Below are 23,490 nucleotides of genomic sequence, written 5' to 3'. Positions count from 1 at the left end.
CTCTGCCTGGGGCCTGGGGACACTTTCTCAGTCGTGTCCCTCAGAGGGACCCATTAAAAGTCCCAGAAACTTTGGAGCTGGATTCTGACTTGGAGTTCTGGAGAGGTTTCTGCAGCTCCCTCCCAGGGACTGATGTTCAGGGCCTGAGCACAAAGCCCCAGAGGGTCATTAAAGTCCTTGTGCTGTGTCTGTGCTGCTGAGCTGGGCCGGGCTCCTGGCACAGAGGGTGATCCTGGTAACCAAGCAGAGCTTCAAAAGCACATTTCTCTTGCTGAGCAGCTCTTCTCCCAGCCCAGCAGGGCTGGGGCACTGCCTGCAGCCAGCGCGGGCACAGCACAGAGGCACAGAGAGCTTCAATCAGTCAGGGCTGGGAAGGGGCTGAGAAGTGCCTGGGGCAGAATCACTGCCAGCCCTTGGCACAGGAACCTCTGGCTGCAGGACAATGCAGCTGCAGCTCCTGGAGAGATCTCCTAAAGCTGGAACATGCCAATGCCCACAGACCCTGTGAGTGCATTCTCTGCTCATCTCCTGTGCAGAGCAGCCAGGGGTGCCCAGGGCTGTCCTGCAGAGCAGGGTCCTGCAGCCCAGGGCGCTGTGCTGGGCCAGGGACTCTGCTGCCTGCCAGGGACAGCTCTCAGCCGGCCCTGGAGCTGCTCCCAGCGCTGGCCAGGAGCTGTGGGGGGAAGGAGCCACCCTGAGCAGGGCAGGTGCTGCTGCTGAGAGGGGCTGGCTGGGGCAGGACTGCTCCAGCTCCAGACCAGCCTGGGCACAGCTCCGGAGGGCACTTCCCAAAGAAGGTAAGCCTAGGATTGCTGTAAAGATCAGGAGCTTCACTGAGAGTGTTTTCAATTTCCTGCTTAGAGAAGGATGGGAATGTTGGAGTGGTGACATAAAGATTTTTGCTTTTTATACTTTTTTCATATACTGAAGGTCTGTAAGTTACTATTTTATAATTATAAAACTATAATCCTTACTTAGCTCCATTAAACTCTTAATTACCTTTATGAAACTACTATAATGTACCTATGTAACTGTAATCTTTGCTGACACTACTATGTTTCCTACTTTTCTCCTAGATTTTAGTACAATAAATTGACTGTCTAAATACATTCCTGAAATACTGTATAGTCTTATTATCAGGAAGAGTGTCTACAAGAAGAATATTTTGGTATTTGACCCCAATGTGAACAGTCATAACTAAAACTGGGGAAAAGAAGTCCTCGGACTTACTGGAATGTGTTGATCCAGGGGTGTGGAATTGGGGCAACTGAATCTCCTACTGGATGTTCCTGTTAAATATCCTAATTAATTAACCTTAATGAACTTTTGAAATCAGGGGCTGGGTGTTCCTCATCCTCACTGGGACACCTGGAAACTTCCAATAAAGGTATGGTTTTTACTTTACTGTTCTAACACTGTTGCAAGGGTTCTTTTTTTGTCTTTTGATTATAGGCAGCAGGGGGTTGAGAGAAGCAGAACAGAAATTGTAATCCCAGAATCACAGAACATTCTGAGTTGAAAGGGACACACAGGATCATCAAAGGAATGTTTGAACATTTACTGAGACTCCAGAACTGTGACTTTGGGTGGTCAGTGTCTCTGCTGGGAGCCTCCCAAAGGGCCTTCAGCCACTCCTCAGCCCTGGGCAGCAGCAGCATCACCTCTGCAGGGCCCAGCAGGGCTCTCCTGAGCTGCCCTTGCCCAGCTGCACACAGAGCCTGCCCCAGCCAGGGCCCTGCACACAGGCAGGTTTCTGTAGGGCCGGGCCGAGGGCACACAGGGTGGGATGGGCTCTGTGAGCGCTGGCAGGGACAAGGCACCTCTCAGGAGGGGATGTCCAGGCCCAGGGAGATGCTCAGGGAAGCAGAGGGGGCTGAACAGAGCAGTGCTGGGGGAACAAGCCCATCCAGCCCCCCACCTTCCCTCAGCCACAGGGAATCCTTTGCCTCTCACATCTCTCAGTGGCAAACTCTGAGTGCAGCAGGAATGCTGGGGATTTCTAAACTCAGGGAGCCAGCTGTGATGTGTGGGTAAGAAAAGTATTCCTAAAATCATATCCTGCCATCTGTTTACCTTAGAAGTGTGAGTGGAGATGATACCAAGTAAACTACTGCACTTTTATACAGTAGAAGTTACTCCCCTGACAAATCCTCAATATCCAGCCTTGTCCCTCTGCCACATGGCAACAAACCCAGGGCAGCGGAGCAGGGATGGCTCCTTGAGAGTTCCCACAAATAGCTGGGTGAAGGTTTCCCCAGAGCAGGAACAAGGGTGGGTGAGTCCCAGCAGGATAGTCGGCAGGGAATGGCCCAGGTTTGTCTCCAAGCAGCCTCTCCTGACTTGTCCCTGTCCTTTCTCCATGAACAGGTGCCCATGTGCAGCCACAGCAAATGTCCAACAGCAGCTCCATCAGCCACTTCCTCCTGCTGGCACTGGCAGACACGCGGCAGCTGCAGCTCCTGCACTTCTGCCTCTTCCTGGGCATCTCCCTGGCTGCCCTCCTGGGCAACGGCCTCATCATCAGCGCAGTAGCCTGCGGCCACCACCTGCACACGCCCATGTTCTTCTTCCTGCTCAACCTGGCCCTCAGCGACCTGGGCTCCATCTGCACCACTGTCCCCAAAGCCATGCACAATTCCCTCTGGGACACCAGGAACATCTCCTACTCAGGATGTGCTGCACAGCTCTATTTTTTTGTCTTTTTCATCTCAGCAGAATTTTCCCTCCTGACTATCATGTGCTACGACCGCTACGTGTCCATCTGCAAACCCCTGCACTACGGGACCCTCCTGGGCAGCAGAGCTTGTGCCCACATGGCAGCAGCTGCCTGGGCCAGTGCCTTTCTCAATGCTCTCATGCTCACAGCCAATACATTTTCCCTGCCCCTGTGCCATGACAATGCCCTGGGTCAGTTCTTCTGTGAAATCCCACAGATCCTCAAGCTCTCCTGCTCTAAATCCTATCCTAGGGAACTTGGGCTCATTGCTGTTAGTGTGTGTTTGGTATTTGGTTGTTTTGTGTTCATTGTTTTCTCCTATGTGCAGATCTTCAGGGCTGTACTGAGGATCCCCTCTGAGCAGGGACGGCACAAAGCCTTTTCCACCTGCCTCCCTCACCTGGCTGTGGTCTCCCTGTTTATCAGCACATCATTTTTTACCTACCTTAAGCCACTTTCAATGTCTTCCCCATCCCTGGATCTGGCCCTGTCACTTCTGTACTCGGTGGTGCCTTCAACCCTGAATCCTCTCATCTACAGCCTGAGGAACCAGGAGCTCAAGGCTGCATTGTGGAAACTGATGACTGGATGCTTTCAGGGACATTAAACTGCTGCCCAATTTCAGCAAAACACTTTTAATACAAGTAAATTTTGATACTTCTTGTTTTCCTTTTGGAGGTTATTTTTCTTTGTTTTACATTTTAATGTTGTCCACAAAGAAACGTCAGGAGCCCCTGTTTGCATTGCACACAGCAGGCTGGTGCTGTGGGGACATGAACCTGAGGCAGCACAAATGCCATCAGCCCCTGGGGCCAGAAAGGGCTGGGGACACCAGGGAAACCACTCAGCTTTGTCCTGGCCTCTGCAGTCAGCCAGAAAGTTTGTTCCCATCAGCTGGGAGTTTCCTGTCCCACTGCAGACGCTGCTGCTCAGAGCCAGAGCTGCCTGGCAGCCACCCCCAAACTGCCCTGAGCATTTCCTTGGCTTTACTTTTGCTTTCTTTCCTCTTCCTGCTACAGATTTCTTCCTGTTGTCCATCCCTGTTCCCTCCCCTGCAAACAGCCCATCCCTGTTTGCCCTTTCCTCTCTGGCCCCACTCCCCATTGCAGTTCCTGACTTGGCACCATGGGAACGTCCCTTGGGGAGCAGGATCATCCCACAAGTGCTGCAGGAATTGTCTGCAGGCTCCTGCAGTGCCTGGTGCTGCTCCCTTGCCAGTGGCACCCCAGGCCAGGGGGGCACATCTGGGCTGCTGTGTCTGGCTGTGGGGCTCCCTGTTCTGGGCAGTGAGGAGGAGCTGCAGAGGCTCTGCAGGACTGACAGGATGGGTTTTGGGGCTGTGAGGAGAAGCTGAGGAACCTGGGCTGCTGGAGCTTCTGAAGAGGAGGCCCAGGGCTCCTCCTGCAACTGCTCCAAGGGTGGTTTCAGAGAAACCCAGAATCAGCAAGTTTGGAAAAGACCTTGGAGATCATCAAGTCCATCCTGTGCCCTCACACTGCCTTGTCCCCCCTGAGCCTCCTCTTCTCCAGGATAAACAATCCCAGCTCCCTCAGCCACTCCTCATAGCACTTGTGCTCCACACGCCTCACCAGCCTTGTTGCCTTTCTCTGGACATGCTCCAGCCCCTCCATGTCCTTCCTAAATTGGGGGGCCCAGAACTGGACACAGCACTTGAGGTGCTGCCCAACCAGTGCCCAGCACAGGGGAAGAATCACTGCCCTGCTCCTGCTGGCCACACCATTCCTGACCCAGGCCAGGAGCCATTGGCCTCCTTGGCCACCTGGGCACTCTGCTGGCTCATGTCCAGCCTGCTGTCCATCAGTCCCTGCAGGTCCCTTTCTGCCTGGCTCCTGTCCAGCCCCTCTGTCCCCAGCCTGTAGCACTGCAGGGGTTGTTGAGGACAAAGTGAAGGACCCGTCACTTGGACTTGTTAAACCTGACCTTGTTGGGTTTGGGCCCTGGATCCAGCCTGCCCAGGGCCCTGTGCAGAGCCCTCCTACCCTCCAGCAGATCCACACTCCCAGACAACTTGGTGTCACCAGGGTTCCATGAGGCCCCAGAGTGTCCCAATGGTCTCCATGATTCCATGAGGCCTCCCAGTGTCACAATGTCCCTTTGGTTCCATGGGACCCCTTGGTGTCACAATGTCCCTTGGATCCTTGGGCCCTGCAATGTCTCAATGTCACTGTGGTCCCACCAAAGCCCTGGTCCCACAGTGTCACAATGGCCTCTTGGTCCCAAGGCCACCACGGTGTCAAAGATGTTTCCTTCATTCCATGAGTCCCTGAGGGGCAGCACTGGCCCCTTGGTTCCATGGGGTCCTGCAGAGTCACAATGGCCCCATCATGACACAAGGTCCTGCTCTGTCACAAAGCTCTGCATGGCTCCACAAGGCCCTGCAGGGTCACAATGGCCTCTGTGGTCCCACCAGGACCCAGACTGTCACAATGCCCTCCTTGCTTCCATCCAGCCCCACAATGTCACAGTGGCCCCGTGGCTCTGTGGTGCCATGTCGCACACAGTGTCACCATGGTCCTCTTAGTGCCACCAGGTCCTGCAGTGTCACAATGGCCCCTTGCTTCCCCAGGACCCTGCAGTGTCACAATCATCAGAGAATCAACCAGGCTGGAAAAGACCTTGGAGAGCATCAAGTCCAACCTGGGACCCAACACCACCTTGTCACCCAGACCATGGTACTGAGTGCCACATCCAGTCTTTCCTGAAACACTTCCAGGGATGGTGACTCACCCACCTCCCTGGGCAGCCCATTCCAATGCCCAATCCCTCTTTTTGTGAAGAATATTTCCTGATGTCCAGCCTTAACATCCCCTGGTGCAGCTGAAGGCTGTGTCCTCTTGTCCTGTCACTGTTCCCTGGGAAAAGAGCCCGACCCCCACTTGGCTGCACCCTCCTGTCAGGGAGTTGTAGAGAATGATGAGGTCTCCCCTGAGCCTCCTCTTCTCATGGATAAACAATCCCAGCTCCCTCAGCCACTCCTCATAGGACTTGTGCTCCAGACCCCTCCCGAGCCTTCTTGCCCTTCTCTGCACAAGCTCCAACCCCTCCGTGTCCTTCCTAAACTGGAGGGCCAGAACTGGACGCAGCACTCGAGGTGCTGACCAAGCACTGATGAGCACAGGGGAAGAATCACTGCCCTGCTCCTGCTGGCCACACTATTCCTGATTCTTAGGAGGGCAAAGGGTTGCATGAGGGAAATGGTGGGGAGAGAGTGGGGCAAAGTGTTATTGATTGTCAGTTAAGGGTCTTGATTTTCATATCTATTCAAACTACATTAGAAGCTCCTGTCGGTCAATATCAATTGGACATTGTTGATATCAATATATAAAGAGGAAGAGAAAGAAGGAGAAAAAATTCTCTCTGCATTGTTTTCAATATAGCATATTCACTTCTGAAATCTGCCTAATTAACCACAGAAGAATGAAGACTTAAATTATTCCCACAAGTTTCTCTGTTTTGTGTGTTTGTACAAATGTTTATGAGCTTTTCTTACTAAATTCCTGAAATAAAGAGCTCAAGAAAGAAGAGCCCTCTGGAGTAGGAAAATTCATCAGGAACCTCCAAGTGGCTGAGGATCCATGCCCATCAGAACAGCAATGAGCAGAAATGGGCACAGCTCTGTGGCTGCCCCAGCTCTGGGATGGGCCCTGGGCCTGGAGCAGGAGCAGCTCTGGAGGGCCCCAGGGCCGGGGCTCTTGTGCTGGCCTGGGCAGATGGGATGGCAGGAGGGGCTGCAGAGCTCTCAGCACCTCAGGCAGAGGGGAGCAGGGCAGCCAGGGAGCTCCTTTGGCCTTGGCCAAGCCCCTTCCCCCATGGTGGGGCTGAGTCCTGGCTGAGCTGCAGCTGCTGCTGTGCCCTTGGCAGGGGCTGAGGCCGTGGGGCAGTGCCCAGAGCAGCCTGGGCTGAGCAGAGCTGTGGGGCCAGAGCCGGCTGGGCTGTGCTGGGGAGAGGCCCTTGGTGCTGCCCAGAGCTCAGGGCAGCTGGCAGAGCTGGCAGGGAGCTGGGCTGGGCTGGGAGAGCCTGGCACAGGAACCATCAGTGTCCATCTCAGCCTGGCTGAGCGGGCAGGGGCAGGAAGAGCATCCAAGGTCCACAAGTTCTCTGTGTGGGAGCTGAGCTTGTGGCCCCCTGAGCCCTCCCAAGTGCTGGGGCTGCGCCTCCAGCTCCAGAGGAGATGTGACAGATGGGAGCAGAGACAAATAATTCCTGCTGGATTCTTTATTGTGTTTGTTTATACAGATGACCTAGATCCATATGTAGACGAGGTGTTTTGTGTCAGATAACACTGGGAGAGTGATAAGAGTAATATTTTTTTTGCTGAAAATTATATTTCATGCATAATGCACAATGAGAAAAAAAGGACACATTTTATCAGAAGAGCATCTGAATTTTTCAGAGGATGAGAGACTCATTGATGTTCCAGCTGCCAAACCTGTTCAAATATTTTCCTCAAGTCTTCCCTGAGATGAGAGGTGACCACCAGAGGCCAAGGCCAGCCAGAGCTGTCTGTCCTGGCAGCTTTTTCCTGGGAGAACCCTTGCATATAGGGAATTTTTCAGGGGGAGTATACATTTTTGCCATGAGCACCTGGAAAGATGGATGGTTCTTTTCCATAGGAAGGAAAGCACAGAGCCCCAGTTCTCCAGGGGCTGATGAAAGGCAGCCATCAACATTCCAAGGTCAGCTGGACCTGTCAGGTGGCCCCTGTGTCCTGGTTTGACACTGGCACAATGCTAGCGTCCCCATGAAAATGCAACCCCACAAATGATTGCTGTGAAATGCAATCAGGAACAGAGCAGAGTAGAGCCAAGCTCAGTAACAAAGGAGAAACTTTATTATCTACTACTACTATAAAATGAAAAAAGCAAGAAAAGAAAAATTAAATCCAAAATTAAAACCTTCCAAAACACTGCTTTTCGCTCCCCCCAGTTCCAACAAACCACACTGAGACACAACTTGGACCCCCAGTCAGTTTCCCACCCTTCAGAGGATCAATACTCAGTCCATCAAGGGAAGAGGAGTCTCTCCTGTGCCATAGACCCCCCAAGAAACACAGCTGCCACCTCCTGTGTTTCCATGTCACACATGGCACCACCCGGAGAGAATCTGCCAGTGTGACACTCTCCTTTCCATGTCACAGTGCTCTCACCACCATGCATGGACAGACTGCTCCATGGACAGACTGCTCTTAGGATTTTTCTTTTCAAGGATGCTTTGCCAAGAGGGAAAAAAAAAAAACAACCAACAGTTCTGTTTTTCATTTTTGGGACTGCAGTCGCGCCCCATTTCCCCCTGGGGCTGAGGGTCCAAGAACAGATATCTTCTCTTCTTCTTCTCTGAAGACAGGGGGCATCACCACAACCCTCCTCAGCTCTTCTCTATTCACTCCACTCTTGTCTTTTTCTCAGCTGCTGAAGCAGGTTGTTATGGTTTGACACTGGCACAATGCTAGTGCCCCCATGAAAATGTGATTTCTTCCTTGAATGCTGTGAAGTGGAATTTAGAACAGAGTAAAGCAGGTTTAAGCTTAATAACAGAAAAAAAACTTTATTAAGCTACTACTACAAAAGGAAAAAAAAAGGAAAAAAACGACACAAAGATCAAATGAAAACCTTGCATAGCATTTCTCTTTCTGCTACTTAACTCTAACAAACTACAGTGAGACACAATCTGGACCCCAATCAGGTTTCCACCCTCCAGACAATCGATATTCAGCTTTTTGAGGGCGACAGGAGTCTCTCCTGTGCCACAGACCCCCCCCTAAGAAAACACAGCTTTACATCCTGTGTTTCCATGTCACACATGGCACCGCCCGGAGAAAAGTTTGATATGGTGAACCTTTTCCTTTCCATGCACAGTGTTTTTACCACCAATGCATGGATGGACAGACTGCTTTTAGGATTTTTTTCTTTTTAAGGATGCCCTGCCAAGAGGGGAGAAAACAACAGTTTAGTTTTTTATTTTTTGGGACCACAGTTCCCCCTATTTTTTCATTTTTCCCCTGGGGCCAGGGGTCTAAGAACAGAGATCCTCTTCTCTTCTCTTTCCTTTGAGGACAGGGGCACCACTACAAACCCTCTAGTTTTTTCTCTGTTCACTCCACTTCTGTCTTTTCTCAGCTGAAGCAGGTCTCTTGACTTTGTTCTGGCATCCTCCTAAAATACAGTCTTTCTTGGAGGAGAATATTGGTTTAGTTTGTGGCTAACATGGAAAAAGTCCAGGTAAAGCCACTCCTTGTCCCCCTCCCACCTAGAATTCCTCCTTCTAACATCCCAGGGTCTAAGGTGTCTCTCTTTTTCTCTTTCAAACTGAGGAGGGGAAAGGAAAATTTACAAAGCTTTCATTTCTCAAGGAAGGGTTAAAAGTCTGAACTCTCCAGGATGGTTCGATGCCCAGACTCCGGCAACTATCACAGCAGCTGGACACCTTGCTTCCCCGTGGTGTATTGCTGACAAAAACTGCTGCTGTCTCTCTCTCTCTCAAGAGAGAAACTCTGGGGGAAGAACGGAGACATCTTAGATTTTTTCCACCCTTCCATTTGCAGAGGCTAGCTTGGTTCCAGTCCTTCCACCTTTTGGCCTACCTCAGTCAGGCCATGGGCCTTCCCCTCCCCCACCCAGCCATGGCCGGGCAGGGGAGGTCTGCACTCTCTGCTGACCAGAACCAAAAAAAGAGTGAGTTCTCCAGGAATTTTGCTTTTAACTCTGTGTTCTCAGAGGCGTGTCCACCTTCAATTGGTCAATATCCAAACTGACCTCTTCCTTCCAGAAAAAATTCTTTTCCCGTGTCAAACCATGACACAGGTCTCTTGCTTTACCATGCATCCTCCTAAAATACAGTCTCTCTCCTGGAGGAGAAAATTGGTTCAGTCTATGGCTAACAAGGGAAAGTCTAGCCAAAACCACTCCATCATCTCCTCCCACCTAGAATTTCTCCTTCTTACATCTCAGGCCCCAGACTCTTTTCTTCTCTTTCAAATCGAGGAGGAATAATGTTTCACAAAGCTTTCATCATCCAAGAAGGGGTTAAATGTCCAAATTCCCTGTCCAGCTGGCCGGGCTCTCTGCCCAGACCTCCAGCTCCCCCACTGGGCACCTCCCACTCCCCTTCCCGCTCTTGCTGTCTCTTTCTCTCTCTCTCCACAGAGACTCTGGAGGGGGAACGCAGACATCCCAGATTTCTCCACCCTTCCATCTGCAGGGGGCCAGCCCGGTTCCATCCCCTCCACCCTTCGGACTTACCTCAGTCAGGCCGTGGGGCTTCCCCTCCCCATCCAGCCACGGGCTGGGCAGGAGAGAGGCTGCACTGCGCCCTGACCAGAACCAGAGAGAGCGAGTTCTCCTGGGAATTCTGCTTTTAACCCCTCTGTGTTCTCAGAGGCGTGTCCAGCCTCAATTGGTCACCCCAAGTGCCAATATCCAACCCCAATCACTGACTGGCTTGACCGTCTTCCTTCTGTGTTAAACCACGACACACTCCCAGGGTCTGGAATTCCAGTTCCTGTCCAGGAAAAAATGTTCCTGCCTTTGAATTTCCTTCTTATTCTCTCAACAAATTATAATAAAATCAATAAATTATAATTAAAATTAAATAGAAAAAAAAATTGAAACATCAGTATTTCAACTCTTACTTACAATAATCCAATAATGATTTAACCCAAAACAACAATGGCTATTAATGTAACATTACCAATAAATATAAATAAATAAATTATATACCAAGAAATACCTTTTGAAAGTTTAAACTCATTATCTAATAGACTTAAGATAAAAAATATCCAACAAACTAAGATACAATCTAACACACCTTAGTAAAACATTTTAAATTACAAGTTTACTAAACACAAAAAAACCACACCACTATAATTTATCATACATTTTAAGCAAACAATTAAACTTTAATAACATCCTTAAGTACGCAAAAAAAGTTAAATTATTTTAAAAAAACTTAATTGTAGATGGGTGGTTTTGTTTGGATATTAGGTTTTAGATTGTTTGAGTTAGATGACTTTAAAAAGGGATTTTTATATTAATTTAATCAGCTGAGAAGGAGCCACTCTGCAAACACAATTGACTGAAAATGAATGGGACAGAAATCAGTAACTCTGAAAGTTTTATTTGCTATCAAATACATTTCAGCTACCCAGCCCCACACAATCCCCATCCCACCACTCCAAACTGAGATCCCACTTCTCCCAATCTCCTCCCAACCCCATCTCACCCTGGCAGCAGTGGAATTGAATGAGCTTTGTGTAGGATTGAGTTTTTTTCAGGTGGAAACAAGCAATTTGAGGTGGGATTGTGCCTTTATAGGTTAAAATTCAGTTGTTTTCAGTGGGGTTGAGTGGTTTTGTGGTGACAGATCCATCCCTCTTGGCTTTTGGAGTGCAAAGAGATGGAGAACACTGCCCAAGATCACCCCAGAACCCACAAATTCTCCAGAAGTTGAGTTCAGAGTGTTCAGGGAGGGTGCAGCTGCCGGCAGCAGGAACAAAGGAGACGGGTCTTGGTTCCAGAATCCATTTCTTACCCCCGAAAGGCAGGGTAAAGGCAGGGCCGTGGGGTTTGTATAGGGTATCCCAGGGGTAGAGTAAGGGTTTGGGTCTAGGGAGAAGCTGTTAGCAACACAAGAAGGGTGAGATCAAATTCCTACCTCTTAGCAACAGGGGCACTCCACACAGAATCCATCCCCAAATCCTAAATTCCCCCTCAAACTCCTGTGAAATGGTGGGAATTCAGATATTTTTGATCAATTTCTTTAATTTAACCCTGCTTTGGCTGTGTTTAAAGAATAAAGATGAATCAGAGGAAAATTAGGGCCAAACCAACAGGAGAAGCAGCCAGGTTTGTTCCCAACATGGATCAGAGGGAATGTGGGTCACCAGACCTGTGCCCAATGTGGGTCCTGCAGTGGGGGATGGAGCTGGAGCAGAGCACGAAGTTCTTCCTGCAGTTGGGGTACTCGCAGGGTTGCCCTTACCGGTGCCTCCGTTGGTGTTTGGTCAAGTCAGAGCTCTGGGTGAAGCTCTTCCCACACTGGGGACACTCGTAGGGCCTCTCCCCGGTGTGGATGCGCCGGTGCCTGACAAGGTGAGAGTTGTGCTTGAAGCCCTTCCCACATCAGGGCAGCGGAAAGGCCTCTCATACGTGTGAATCCGCTGGTGTTTGAGGAGATCAGAGCTGGTGTGAAACCTCTTCTGACACTCGGGACACTCATAGGGCCTCTCCCCAGTGTGGATGCGCTGGTGCCTGATGAGTTCTGAGCTCCAACCGAAGCCCATCCCACACTCTCCACACTTGTAGGCCCATTCCCCGGTGTGGATCATCAGGTGTCGTTTCAGATTGTTGCTCTGCCTGAAGCTCTTCCCACACTCCAAACACTTGTAGGACTTCTCCCCATCAGGAAGCTTCTCAGGGACCACCAGCTCCGAGCTCTGGCTGAAGCTCTGCCCACCTTCCTGGCCCAGAGTGGGTCTTTCCTCCTCAGAGCATCCTGGGCTGGGCTTGCAGCCCCTCCTCCTGTGAGATCTCCAGGGATTTTCCTCCCTGTTGGATTCCTGTTCTGTGGAGTTGCTCAAAATGGCTTCTTCCATGAGGTTCTGCTGCAGGGATATGTCTTTCCTGGTCTCCATCCGCAGCTCCTGCTCTGGGGGAGGAAGGACAAGGAGAGGATGGGATTTGCCTCTGTGCAACAAGGAAGGACAAGGAGATCCCCCCAGTGCGTCCCTGGCAGGAGGGCACCGGCAGCGGGGCCGTCCTGCAGCCGGGGGCCAGGCTGGGCTGGGAGATGGAGCAGGAGAGAGGGGGAAGGGGCACTGACTTCCTCCTCACCTGCCTTGGTGTCCCAGGGCATCTTCCTCTTCCTCATAGCCTTCTCCATCTGGCAAAGGGTTGGGGATGGGAAAATCCTGTTTTGGGAAGAAAAGAAGGGATAAGCACAGTGAGTTTTGTACTGGTTTGAAGGCAAACCAGGGAGAGTCTAAGACAGAATGACAATTGAATAAGAAAATTAAAATCAAGGCAATAATAGTGAAACACTGGCTTAATCTGACAAAGTCAGGATATAACCTGACACCCTGATAATCAGGGTGGTGGTAGCAGTCTGATGAAATTGTGGCTGCAGCCCGGTTGGAGTGATGAACGTGATTCTGTTAAAGCAGTGATCCTGTAGAAGGGTCTGGTCTTCCTCTGAAGGTCCAGCGGTGCTTATGGAGCTCTTGTCCTCTGGGAATCCAGTAGGCAAGGTGGTCCTGGTGTTGCAAATGGTGAGATTATATCCAGGTAGGAATGCTTGGTTCCTCCCCCTGGGCGGAGCATCCCACAATGGGATGATGTAATTTTATCAGCCCTGCAGTGACACTCAATGGCCCATTAAGAGAAGATGGCCCCTGGAGGGCGTTATCAGGGCTGAGCCATGGAAGAGATAAAGAACACTGCCCCACCTGTTGATAACAGTTTATGGAGATGGTGACTGAAAACACTTTTGGTTACATCTGACACTGTAACCTGAAACAGTGAGGCAATCCCTGCTCGGGGTGGGGGGTGAACACCACCCCCCTTACCCAAACTGGCTCCGGTGTAAAACCCCCACCCTGGGAAGGCCACACACACAGGGGACAATGTCACACTTGCCCCACCCCAGGGGAGATCTCTGTCCCTGTCACTCCCTTGCTCTCTCCCCTTTTCTTTTTCCATGTCTCTCTCTACCTCACATTTACTGTTCAATAAAATCCACTTTGGATTTGGTCTTGTTAGCACCTTAATTGGGGCAGGGGCATCTCTCTAACAATTTTATTAACCGAACTGTGGAGTTGCAGTTTTATATGTTTTATTACATCTTTATTCTGTCATGGTTTGTTCCAGTGCCCCCCCATACTGTATTGGTTTCTCCCTGAGTTTTCCCGCCTTTCCCCAAGTGTCAGTTTCCCTAGAAAATGCCAAGCCAGTTCCTTGCCCCCTTCCAAGTGCCTTGTCTGTCACTCGGTGCCCCTTCCTCTACCTCTGGAAACTTCCATCCAGGGCACTGAGTGATTGGATGAGGTCCTGGGACCCCTCCCCTGTCTCCCTCTCACTGGATCCCCCAGATATCAATCCCCACAGAGTCACTCTGTCTGTTCCCCACTGGCTGATCGGCCCCCCTCCCTCTCCCTATGGAACATGTTGCCAGCACCCTGGAGTTGCACTTGTTGGCTGGCCCCCTCCGGTGCTGTTGGACCCAAGGACCTCAATAAACATCGGATTTTTGCCCCCAACAAGTGTCTCTCCTCATTTCCTCGCCGTTGGAATCAGCAGCGACCTCAGGACCCACAAAGCACTCTCCAAAGCCCAGCCGGGTACAGCGGAGGGTGCTTCCACTCGCCCTACTTGCCCTGCAGGAGAGCTAGCTGGGGCTGAGGACAGTAGTCTGGGGCGGGGACATGGCACCAAAGGAAATCTTGGTCCATGTAGGACCAAGGCCCCTGTGCTGAGGCTGCCTCCAGGCTGCTCCAGCCCCTCAGGATGCCCAGGAACAGGGGCTGCCCACAGCCCAGTGCACCCTCGCTGGCCCTGGTGTTAGCGTTCCGGAACACACATAAGCACGGGATATGATTATATGCAGGTGATGTACGAAGAGCTCTGGGAGTCAGGTGTACAGACCCAAATCTGACTCCAACATGGCTTTCGAGCTGAAAGTATTTTATATTCTATCATTACATAACTCATATATTAATTACTAAATTTATATTGTTCTTTTATATACATTGACATGAGTTTCTTGTGATCTTTCTTAGGTCCCTGACCACAGTTTCTCATGATTATTCTAATGATTAAATGTGGGAACTCAAAATGTCTCTCAGACATTTTTAGAGGTTCCAGGCCTTGGTCAGATGAATTCTAGACCCTGGCAGACAGCTGAAAAACAACTGTGATTTTGAGTTTGAGCCATGGAATGAATTACCAGCTTTGGAGGTGGAACAAGCAATCACAAAAGGTTAGATAGTATTGTATAAGTAGTTACGAAGTAGAGGGGAAATTTTTTTAGTATTGTACAGGGGGGTTTTAGCACATGTACAGGGGGGTTTTCGCTTTGTACATGGGGGTCAGAAGTTCTAAGATGGAGGAAAGTGGGCTGAACCCATCCTTCTTCCTTCTTCTTCCTTACCTCCATGTTCTTGGTGATGTTGGCACTCACAGATTGGCTTAGAGTAGAAAAACACTTGGCAACGTAGGTAGTAGGTATAGGGGAATAATAGTAAACATGTTATACGTAATATATCTTATAAAAGATAGCAGCAACCCTGGGCGGAGAGAGAGACGAAGAAGACAGCAGATAGAGAGGATGTCAGGGTGTGTGTGTGCCTCTACCCAGGCCACTGATCAAATAGCTGCAGTCCAAGAACATAATCTGTTAGATAACTAGCAATAAACTGCCTTGAGACCGAACAGCTAAGCCTGCGGAGTTTTTCTTTGGAAGCACGGGTTGGAGGAGGAATTTCACCACCACATGTGGCCCCAAAACAAGGCTGGGGTTCTCACAATTAAACAGTAATTATATTTAATTACTAAACAATCATCACATCTAACTGTTATATCATTTATCATGTACTAGCTAAACAGGCGCAGTTCTAGCAAGTACAAGTTCTTCTGGTGCTTAGGGTATTTATTTTTCCAGGGCCTACTAAGCTTATTTTTCCTGTTAACCCTAAATCTCTATGACTTATAAAACCTTTCACTATCACTGGGGCTACCCAGGGAAGAGCCATGGATGAGGCTCTGCAGGAAAATGCAGGCTTAGCCCTGCTCCAACATGGGATCCCATGGGACAGGGCACGCTGGGATTTGCCCCTGCAGCTACCCAGTGTGTCCAGAGAGACTGCAAGGAGACAGTGACCTCTGTCAGCGGGACCCTCTGAGTGGGACAACCACTCCTGGGGTGGCTGTGCCAGCTCCTCCATGAACCTCCAGCCCTGGGAACCTGGAGCAATTGGAAAGCACAACTTGGCCAATACTGCCTGTGCCTGAAGCAAATGGAAAGAGAACTGGGGTGGGAAAAATCACGGTTGTTTATTTACAGAAGAACAGCAATGAAAACACAGAACACATCTAGATTTGTAAGAATATTTGTAATAACAACAGTTTATAGAAGGTATATACCTAAGAACATATCTAACAACAATATCTGAAATGTATTTACAGAAGACAAAACAAAGCCCTAAAACCTATATCCTAAAGGCAACAACAAACTGTAAAAACTATGTACAAAAGGGTGCCATCTCTGTCCGGGATCTCCATCACTCCAGGAAGAAAAGCAGGTGCCATGGTCACTGCAGGCAGGCACAGAGGGCTCTTCCGTGTGTCCCCAGGCTGGCACAGCAGGACTCTGCTGCCAGAGCTGAGGCTGGCTGGGTCTGGGGGCTGGGCCCCAGGCACTGCCATGGGGCTTGTGTGGCCCAGAGCAAGCACAGGACAGCCTGGGCATGGCCACCAGAATCCAAGGCACTGGGTACCACGGGCCTGAGCAGAGACCACCCAGCCCAGCCCCGCCCCAGCCTGGCTGCAGGGAACCCGCTCTGCATTGTGGGGACCACATGCCTGTCCTGCTGCTGGCATTGGTCTTCATCGCAGGACCATGGCCTCCTCTTCATCTTTTTCATCTATGTCCATGTCCTCAGTGTACTCTTCCATGTCCACGTCCATCTCCTCTTCCACATCCACATCCACCTCCATCTCTTCCTCTCCAGTCTGCTCTCCATCTACCTCCATCCCCTCCTCCGTATCAATTTCTGTGTCCACCTCCATCTCTTCCTCTCCTGTCTTTTCTCCATCCACTTCCATCTTTTCCTCTCTATCAGCCTGTGTGTCCACCTCCATCTTGTCCTCTCTGCCTGCCACAGCCTGCAGAGGTAGCAAAACCTCAGAGTGGGGTCCCTGTCCCATTCCATCCCCCCAGAACTCCAGCCCACCCAGGCAGCTGGGGGGATCCACCTCCATGGAATGGCACCGTACCTTCCGCAGGACAAATACCAGCATCCTGCAAGGATGGATGTCACAATCCAGGCCTTAGGCAGCTTTGGAGACTGATGAGATGAGGTATCTGGGCAGGAACAAGAAGGGTGACAGGAGCAGCAGGAGCAGCGTGCAGCGTGTGCTGGGCCCAGGGCCAGCGGTTGTGTTGTGCTGCTTGCTGGCTGCTGGCAGTTCCAGATGGGACATGGATTGTGACGTGACCATTGAGCTAGAGAGCCTCTGGTTCCATGCTTAGCAACGTTCCCCCAGAGCATGGTGCTCAGAGCCCTGTTCCCAAGGATGGGGCATCCACAGCCTGGGCCAGTGCCTCAGCACCCTCAGTGGAAGAGAGCAGCTTCCTCAGATCCAGCTTCAATCAGCCTCCTGCAGCTGAAAGCCGTCCCCCCTTGTCCTGTTGCCACAGGCCCTGTGCAACACTCTGTCCCAGTCTTTCTTGTGGCACCCTTGCAGTGCTGCAGAGCTGCAGTGAGGCCTCCCCAGGGTCTCCTCTTTCCAGGCTGAGCATCCCCAGCGCCACGTGGACAGCAGGCAGTGTGATCAGGGGGAGTCCAGGCTGGAGTCAAATGGCATCAGGAACTGAGAGATGGAAGCTTTAGGCCCAGCTTTGCCTCTCAATGTACAAAATTAATAACAGTGGAGGGCAAGATGGTGGGACACTGCTTCTGCTCTAATTGGTGAATACAGTCTCTGTTTTTTTCTTTTTTTCTGTCATGCTGATGCAGGTTTGGCTGTTTGAAAGGAAGCTTGGCACAATATCCATTGTCTTCTCCATTGGTGAAACACCGAGCAGAGTCTGGGCAAGCTGATGTTGCAGAGCAAAACCTGCCAATGTACTGGTGATCCTGAGCCTGGAGGTTTCCATTAAACCCAGCCAAAAGTAATTTCTGGAAAGTCAAGCCTGGTGTACATTTTCTTGAGTTTGGCTATGCCAACTTCACCTGAGTCTTATGAAAAAGCAAACAGTAAACTCAAACCAAAACAGACCAAACCCAGAAGCAAACAAACCCACGCAAAGCAATCAAACACAGAGACTAAAATAGACCAGATGAGACCAAAGGGAATGAGGAGTTAGTATTAGTTTTGAGTTCATCACAGCAGGCAAATGGCTGCTTTCCACGGGATCACCATAAAAAAACACAGATAACAGCTGCTCCAAAATACACCCAACAGGAGAACCATAAAAGTGGTACATAGCAACTCTGGGGGCAGCTCCCCATGAAGGTGAGGGATGAGCACACAGTGGTACAGCTCCAGCCTTCCCCAGCCTCCAGGCTGCTCTTTGCTCCTGATGTAAGAGCCTTGCAGGACTGTGGCCCCTCTCAGTGCATTCTAAATCATTCCCACAGCTCTCACTTGAGCCACTGGCATGTCCAGAGCGAGATGCAGGCACAGTCCTACTGCCTGCTGAGCCTCTCTGGGAGATCCTGAGCATCTTCCTGCCTAGAGCCACAAAAGAGCTCAGGCTCTCCCTGAACTGGGTTCTCAGGGGAGGTTTCCATATCCCTGTGAGATGTGTTCATCGTTCATCAGGCTGTGCCCAGCCTGGATCAGGGCAGGTTGGATGCCACATGGGATCCATCCTTTGCCCTGCCATGTGATCCTCCATGCAGTGGGGATAAAAAGCCAAGCACTGGGGAACCGCAGGTGCTGCAGCAGTGATCTTTTTGGGAGAAACACAGAGCTGTGCATGGCCAGCTTGAAGTCTGCACCGGTGTGAGCCCCAGGCTGGCTGTGCCATTCCTGAAAATTCTGGCTGGCCTTGGCCTAGTCAGGCTCTCACCTGCCTTCCAAACACTGGGTCTCTGTGCTTTCCTTCCCATGGAAAAGAACTGTCCTTCTCCTGCAGGTGCCAATGTTGATATTGGGATTTCACCTCCAATGTTGACTGTTGTGACAGACTGGAGGTGATTGCTGGCTGGAAACATTTCATGTGTGGGGGAGAAAGGGACAGGTCCAGCCCTGCCCTGCCCTGGAACCCCAGCACAGCCCTGCCCTGGAACCCCAATCCCCCCAGAGCCTCTATCCCAGCCCAGCAGTGTCTGCCAGTCCCTGGCACAGCACAGGCAATGCTCCACAGCCACCTCTGGAGCCCCAGCCCAGCTCCTGAGTGACCAAATGACCCCAAGTCCCACCTGGGGGAAGGGCCCAGGAGGACCAAGGGGTATTTAAGGCTGACCACAAGGCAAGCACACATCTTGACCCTACTTCCTCTTGGAATTTCCAGCTGAACATTGCTAGAATCCAGGAGTTGGTAGCTGAGTGTGTGCTTCTCTGTATCTTATTGTTCTCTCTTTTTGTATCTACCTCTTCTATTTCTGTACTCTTGCAAATATTGATTAACGTAAAATTGAACAGGCTTAGAGTTTGTGAAGCTGAATGGGCCAAGTCAATACTTTGAGAAGTTTTTTTCATTGATTGAATGCCATATTAAAATGTCTGCCAAAGATTCTCTGATTTTCTAAATTTCCCAGTAAAGGCTGTTTTGTTGCTTAGAGCTCCTGAGAAACTCTTGATAGTATTGCTCCAGTGCATCTAACTCAGAGGACACAAACAATTGTAATTCCTTTTAAATGTCTCCATGAGAGAGTTTTTTAGTGGATGGGGGTCAATTCTTGTGTGTCCTGCTTGTCACAGCCCAGGCAGGGCTTTCACAGCCCCATCCCACACTCCATTTCCCAGCTGGAGCCGCTGGTGCCTCTGAGTTCTGCTGCCCCAGCCCCAGGGACACTCTCCTTGTCTGCCCATTCCCCCAGGGCCTCTGGGCAGGGATGGCCTCAGTGGGGGCTGCTGACATCCTCAGCAACTTGGAGGCTGCTGCTGAATTTTACTGCTCCAGAGGCTTCTTCAGCCTTCAGCTCTTCAGTTCAGGAATTCAGTGTCCCAGGGCTCATTTACATTCAGAACACCTAAACAACACAAGCCTCTGGGAATAATTTGATTTAAGCTTTCAAATTCTTTGTGGTTAATTCAACATGCTTCAGAACCATACTCAGAGTGAATGCATTATTTTTACAAAGACAGTGACAAAATTTTTTTAGGTCCTGTTTTTTTTTTTTTTTTTTACTGTTAATGCATAGCTATGTGCAATCTCCAATGGACACGGAAACAAAGTACCTCCTCATGGAGTTGGAATAGATATGAAAATCAAGACCCTTTATGGCTGACAATCCATCAGATTCTGTCCCTACCCCCACCCACCCAGTTCCCCCATCCAAGCCCTGGCACTCAGATCAGCCTTGTGCAAATCTGTGCTCCCTCCAGCCCAGGCTGCACCTGCAGGTTTCAGCTCCTTGGCTCCAACTCCCACCTGCTTTCCTTGGAGAAGGAGCTGCCCCAGACACAGAGGGATGTTCATTTATTGCCAGCCAACAAAGCCTGGGGAAGGCATAGCTCCATCAAATCCTGAAGTCATTCCTCTGCTGGATTTTAAATCCATTTTGCACAGCAGACAGTCTCAGAGCAATGGAAAACACCTTCTGTGCCCAACACAGATCCCAAGGTCCCCCTAAACCCTCCCTGCCCTGATTCTGCCCAGATTCGCTCTTTGCACACCCAAGTCACAGGCTGAAATCAGGAGCTCCCTCCATGGCCAGAGGGAGGAAAAGAGGGAAAGTGGATGAAGAGCTCTCCTGTGCAGAGCCAAGGTCCAAGTGCAGCCCCTGCAGTGGGAACCACAACTCATCAGGTTTGTGTCCTTTGGGCTCAGGGATGGTGACACTCAGAGGCACAGAAAGGTTTCTTGCCAACAAACACAAGTTGAACATTTGAGCAGTTAAATAATCATCACAGCTCTTCCCTCAGCTCTCCGGGATGTCCCAGCAGCATCTGGCATGTCCCCCATCCCCAGGGGATTTCTGTACAGGAACAGTTTTAGACAAAGACATAAGAAATGGTAATTCTGTGAGGGATATAAACACAATATCATTCATATTTATTAGAACTTCAGAAAGATTGGGTTACTCCCTGTTGCTCAAAGCATGAAACCAGTCAGTTGAGAGGCCCTTGAATGACCAGAGAGTACCTAGAGGAAGAAATCTGGGGGCAACAGTTAAGACATAGAAGCAGCTGGTCTAGTAAAGAGATGCCATGACCATTTCAACAGGAGAATTGGAAACCCCTAAAGAATGGGGCAGATGTTATAAAGAGAATATTGGTGACTCAAGAAGACGGGAAGATCAGTATTTCTTCTCTTTCCCCAACAGTACACCTCCAGGAAATTCCTGTTACTGGTGGGGAAAACTTTGATACTTCTTAAAAGTAGTGAACTAACCCAGAGAATAAAAATGTCCTTGTATAGCAAGATATCTTAAAACTATGCCCATTTCCAGGCAGACATCAGCTGTGTGCCCATGAACAGGCAGTGCCACTTGTGCCCTGAGGTGCCGAGCTGGGATTGGATCTCTCAGAGAGGAGCTGAGGGAGAGCAGAGCACCTTGCAAGCTGCAGGTCCCTGCCAGCCCCGCAGTGCTCCTGTGCCATCAACATCTGCTCTGCTCCAGTCTGGAACAGGGCCCAGCACGGTGCCGGGATCATCAGAGAGCTGAGGTGTGAGCTGGAATTCCATGGCCTCCCCATGGCGCAGCAGCCCTGCATTTCCCTGCTCCAGCCTTGGTCTCCAGCACAGCCATGGAGGCTCTTTGGGCTCCTGAGTGTTCCTGCAGCCCCAAGGGCAGCTGAGCTCTGCCTTGGGCACAGGCAGCCCTGGCCAGCGCAGGCCATGCTCAGCAATTCCTTGTCTGTGCCCGGCCTTGCTGCCAGCCCCGGCAGCGGCTGCGTGGCCCCTCGGTGGCCCTGTGCTGGCCCAGCCATGGTGCCACAGCCCCTGTGCAGCCCAGCCCAGGACAGGAGCATTGCGGCTGGGAACGGCCCCTCTGCCGTGGGGCCCTGGGCAGCCTTGGGGCTCTGTGCCCCATGGCCTCCCTGCTGGGCAGCCTCTGCCAGCTCCTGCCGAGCCCGTGGCACCTGTGGGGCTGCACAGACAGCCCTGCCCGGGCTCTGCCGGCCTCGGGGCCAGCAGAGAGGCGGCCAGAGCTGGCCATGGCCGGGAACAGGCCCTGAGCCCCGCAGGAGGATGGAGCTGGGCCACAGCCAAACTCAGCCCAGGGCAGAGCTGGGCTCAGCAGCCAGGGCTGCCCAGGGCTGGCACAGACAGAGGCTGGCGCTGACAAATGTCCTGGGCCCCTCCCTGCTCTGTCCATGCCCCAAGGGCACAGAGCAGCCTCCTCTCTCGGGCTCTTGCCTGTTTTCAATGCCTGCCCAGGCGCTGGCCCTGCCCCACAAGGCCTGGGCTGAGTCCTGCCCCTGCCCGCTCAGCCAGGCTGCGATGGACACTGATGGTTCCTGTGCCAGGCTCTCCCAGCCCAGCCCAGCTCCCTGCCAGCTCTGCCAGCTGCCCTGAGCTCTGGGCAGCACCAAGGGCCTCTCCCCAGCACAGCCCAGCCGGCTCTGGCCCCACAGCTCTGCTCAGCCCAGGCTGCTCTGGGCACTGCCCCACGGCCTCAGCCCCTGCCAAGGGCACAGCAGCAGCTGCAGCTCAGCCAGGACTCAGCCCCACCATGGGGGAAGGGGCTTGGCCAAGGCCAAAGGAGCTCCCTGGCTGCCCTGCTCCCCTCTGCCTGAGGTGCTGAGAGCTCTGCAGCCCCTCCTGCCATCCCATCTGCCCAGGCCAGCACAAGAGCCCCGGCCCTGGGGCCCTCCAGAGCTGCTCCTGCTCCAGGCCCAGGGCCCATCCCAGAGCTGGGGCAGCCACAAAGCTGTGCCCATTTCTGCTCATTGCTGCTCTGATGGGGATGCATCCTCAGCCACTTGGAGGTTCCTGATGAATTTTCCTACTATGGAGGCCTCTTCTTTCTTGAGCTCTTCAGTTCAGGAATTCACTAAAAAAATTTCAAAACCATTTGTTCAAAACACACAAAGAAGATAAACTGCTGAGAATATCTTATATTTTCATTTCTTCTGTGGTTATATAGACAGATTTTGGAAGTGTCTTCAAAGTGAATATACTATATTAAAGACAATGCAGAGAGGACTGTTTTGTCCTGTTTTCTTTTCCTGTTTATAGATTGATATCAGCAATGTCCAATTGATATTGATCCCCAGCACCTTCTAATGCAGTCTGAACAGATATGAAAATCAAGACTTTTCATGGCTGACAATCAATATTTTGTCCCCACCCCCTCCTCACCATTTCCCTCATCCAACCCCTGGCACTTCTATAGATCAGTAATGATGTGGCCAGCAGGAGCAGGGCAGTGATTCTTCCCCTGTGCTCAGCACTGGTTGTGCAGCACCTTGAGTGGTGTGTCCAGTTTGGCCCCCTGATTTAGGAGGAACATGGAGGGCTGGAGTGTGTCCAGAGAAGTTCAACAAGGCTGGTGAGGGATCTGGAGCACAAATCCTGTGAGGAGTGGCTGAGGGAGTTTGGATTGTTTATCCTGGAGAAGAGGAGGCTCAGGGGAGACCTCATCACTCTCTGCAACTCCCTGACAGGAGGGTGCATCCAGGTGCGGGTCAGGCTCTTTTCCCAGGGAGCAGTGACAGGTCAGAGGACACAGCCTTCAGCTGTACCAGGGGATGTTTCGGCTGGACATCAGGAAATATTCTTCACACAAAGGGTGACTGGGCATTGGAATGAACTGCCCAGCGAGGTGGGTGAGTCACTGTCCCTAGAAGTGTTTAAGCAAAGACTGGATGTGGCACTCAGTGCCATGGTCTGGGTGACAAGGTGGTGTTGGGTCCCAGGTTGGACTT

General features: G+C 51.3%; 2 protein-coding genes across 2 annotated transcripts in view; one reads left to right on the top strand and one right to left on the bottom strand.

Moving 5' to 3' along the window:
- LOC144246964 (uncharacterized) overlaps window positions 1-23,490 on the bottom strand; it is a 712,254-nt gene that overhangs the window by 78,350 nt on the left and 610,414 nt on the right. The window contains exons 5-6 of the mRNA XM_085565238.1: window positions 11,714-11,815; window positions 10,590-10,593 (exon numbers count right to left, since the gene is read on the bottom strand). Of these exons, the coding sequence (XP_085421364.1) occupies window positions 10,590-10,593; window positions 11,714-11,815 (106 nt within the window). The remainder of the gene's footprint in view (window positions 1-10,589; window positions 10,594-11,713; window positions 11,816-23,490) is intronic.
- On the top strand, window positions 1,878-3,444 carry LOC146764354 (olfactory receptor 14A16-like). Its single transcript, XM_085565308.1, has one exon. The coding sequence runs from the start codon at window positions 2,391-2,393 to the stop codon at window positions 3,321-3,323; it is 933 nt and encodes a 310-aa protein (XP_085421434.1). The 5' UTR covers window positions 1,878-2,390; the 3' UTR covers window positions 3,324-3,444.

This window comes from Lonchura striata, chromosome 35 (assembly GCF_050655825.1).
Source record: "Lonchura striata isolate lonStrDom1 chromosome 35, ASM5065582v1, whole genome shotgun sequence".
NCBI lineage: Eukaryota > Metazoa > Chordata > Aves > Passeriformes > Estrildidae > Lonchura > Lonchura striata.
The sequence above is the reverse complement of the archived record's forward strand: the minus strand, read 5'-3'. Positions and strand labels throughout refer to the sequence as shown.

Bases quoted from the DNA above. Each gene is read 5' to 3' on its own strand.
- LOC146764354 (XM_085565308.1), top strand. From the start codon at position 2,391: ATGTCCAACAGCAGCTCCATCAGCCACTTCCTCCTGCTGGCACTGGCA.